Genomic DNA, 3,142 nt, shown 5'->3' on the forward strand with positions numbered 1-3,142 from the left:
CAACGCGTCTCCTTCCTCCACCTTGTTCTTCTTCTGATGACTCCACAAGGATGAAAATTTAGTTTTTTATTTTAATTATTAGTCGTATTACATGAAAGCCATGTTTAAAGTAATTAAACATTGGTGGATGCTTATATACTTACAGTGTAAGAGGAACTGTTTCCAATTCTTAAAAGACTAATAATTAAAATAAAGATATTTTCTCCCAATGCATATATTTAATCTTTTCTTAATTAGCAAGTAATTACAGTTACCACTTAGCACAGAGGAAGGCCAATAGTTTTGATTCTTGAAGCATTACTTATATATATAAATATATATATATATTCATAAGCTCAAATATGTTCAATTACTTACATAGATACCCCCAAAACTGAGTAGCTAGCACTACAAGTTTACACCTTCACTAGACCCACATGAGATACAAAACCATAAGCTTTCCAGTTCTGATTCTTGGAGCTTTATTTGTTAATAATTAGTTTATTGAAGAAATTTTAAAACATTATTGTAATATATATATATATATATATGTATGTATCTTTCTTTATTATGAATATATATATATATATGTGATAACATGATTGGATATATGTGGGCCTTCTGAAATTTTTAAAATTCCAAATTCTACATGATTAGAACAAAGATAAATTAAGAGTATCCCAGCACCACAAAGATTTTATTTTTCTAAAAGAAAAAAACAAATGGATGCTAATTCTTTCATTCTGTAGTGACACTACACTACACTAGCTAGCTATTTTGCTAGTACATATAGCAAGCAGCATATGTATATGGAAGACAAGAGATAACATTTTTTAACCATTTGGTTCCGCTCATATATGGATTCTACTTTGCCTCAATTTATATATACCCGTATAGATATATTTATATATGTTAATTTATATCTTTTGCAGTCATGTTAAATCATGTCAATAATTTACAGCAGAGAGATATGGAAAAGGATTATACCCAGAGGTTTGTTTCTACTATATATTATAAAGTTGATATGTAGATTATCTAATTTTTTGTTTATTCAGCTAAGCAAAGTAATTTTGAAAGGGTTCAATATTGACTGTATTCTTAATCAGCCTGAACATTAATTAATTGGCTTGTACAATTAAATCTGCATTCAAAGTTTCTCCTATACATATGTGTGTGTGTGTATATATATGTTTTTCACTCTGTCTGTCCATTTTCTTATTATTATTATTTTTTTCTGATTTCATTTATTAATCATAATATAATATAAATAATTTTGAAAAAAAAAAAAAAAACACTCACAATAGTGTATCATAACTCAAACTTATAACTTCATTTTAAAAAAAAAGGATGTATATACGAACTAATAAATTAAATAATAATTAGTATTTTGTCAAACTGATTTGACATAAATTAGACAGCTAGTGATTACATGCAAGAAAAACAAATTGATATATTAATTAACCCAACAACTTCTCCAGGTTTTCTAAAGTAAAGATTTTGAATTAATTGGGTTCTTGCGTATATATATGGCTCGTATAATAAATAAACAAGAGAAACTCACAATATACAGGCAATTGGTATTAGATATATTTTGGGTATCTGTAGATAAACTAAGACATACATATAATATTTTACGTGTATTGCATATATATACTCATATATACATTCATCCTTGTTTCTTAATCTTTTTTTTTTTTTTTGGTCAAATCTATTTATTGATTTTCTTTTTGATGACAAGAATTTCAATTTTCAATCTCATATTCCTCAGCAAGTTCAGTTGATATCGTTTAAGTAGTAAGAACCCTAACATGTTTGATGGAAGGCCACAAAGAGAAGGGTAAACAGAATTAGAGAAAAGAGATCACCATTGATCATGAGAGAAAACGCCTCTCTTTAGTTCAAAGTTTAATTGATGAAAAGTTCATATGTGTGTGTATATATATATATATATATGTATTCCAAATATTCAAAATCAAAAGTTGAACATGGAAACTTTAAATTTCTTGATACATATCAATAAATTCCAATTGCTTGTATTAAAAATATATTAATAGAACAATTGATAACAATTGCAATTATATTTAGAGAGTTTTACATCATATAAAATGTTTGTTCCTCTTTCTTTCGTATTCTGAGTTTATAAACTTTTAAAAGATTATCTGCCACTAGAATTAGGAGGAGAATACTCACAAACCACTTCAGTTTCCACTTCTCTCCGGTGAAAATTCCGATGACACCCACAAGCTGCGCAAGTCAACGCTCCGTTGCTTCCTTCTTCGCCGCTCGCCATGAATTCTCTGCAACCATCAACAGCATATCCTCCGATATTCGCAGCGTGATTCTTTTGGCACTCTCCATATCTCACACTTCTCACCATGGATGATGATGTTGTAGAGCTTCTTCCAGATTTCAGCACCACTTGACGTTTCTTCATGATGACGGTCTCCTTATAATCAAAACCCTAATTTTTATACAAAGGTTTCCGTATAAATTCGGGCTTTTTAATCACGTGTTTATCCTTCAAAACCTTGAAGATGTGAACCAAAGGAAGAAAACTCAGCTTAATTTATATGTGGAGTCAGCTACAAGGAAAATCATAATAATACTAATTAAAGATGACAAACCCTAACCCTACCTTCCATATTTATAAGGTTTTTCTTTTCTTTTCTTTCTTTTTTTTTTTTTTCGTGAATTTTCCTTTAAGGGGTTTAGTTAGTTTACATATATATGTATATGTATATATATTGTTTTATGGAATATAGAAAGAGGCACCAGCAGCTTCTTTTTCCCCATTATTTTTACGTCTTTTGCTTATATATAAGACTCCAATTTAATCTTGTCAACCAATGAATTGAGAACACGTCATCACATAGTGGTATAATTTGGATTTTTCCCCTCCCATCCCCCCACCTACAATATAAATATTGAAAATAATGCACTACAGAATTATTCAAGCAAGCATTTAGACTTGGAACTATAACGTAATTAATTAATAATTTAGAACGGTCAATATTAATTTTAATTAGTGCTAATCTGAGCTTTGAATTTTAATAACCTGTTATGATATATGATTAATTTAGAGAGAGTAATTAGGAAACGCAGTTGACTTGACTTGAGTATTAAATTACAACAAAAGTTGAAAGAAAATAAATTAATTGTAATT

General features: G+C 28.8%; 1 protein-coding gene across 1 annotated transcript; it reads right to left on the reverse strand.

Moving 5' to 3' along the window:
- Window positions 1-1,990: 1,990 nt before the first annotated feature.
- On the reverse strand, window positions 1,991-2,677 carry LOC110816952 (mini zinc finger protein 3-like). Its single transcript, XM_022045338.2, has one exon. It carries the CDS (start codon window positions 2,411-2,413, stop codon window positions 2,135-2,137), a length of 279 nt encoding a protein of 92 aa, XP_021901030.1. The 5' UTR covers window positions 2,414-2,677; the 3' UTR covers window positions 1,991-2,134.
- Window positions 2,678-3,142: the final 465 nt, after the last annotated feature.

This window comes from Carica papaya, chromosome 9, assembly GCF_054855325.1.
Source record: "Carica papaya isolate Zhongbai chromosome 9, ASM5485532v1, whole genome shotgun sequence".
NCBI lineage: Eukaryota > Viridiplantae > Streptophyta > Magnoliopsida > Brassicales > Caricaceae > Carica > Carica papaya.

Excerpts from the sequence above, each read along its gene's own strand:
- LOC110816952 (XM_022045338.2), bottom strand. The coding sequence starts at position 2,413 with ATGAAGAAACGTCAAGTGGTGCTGAAATCTGGAAGAAGCTCTACAACA.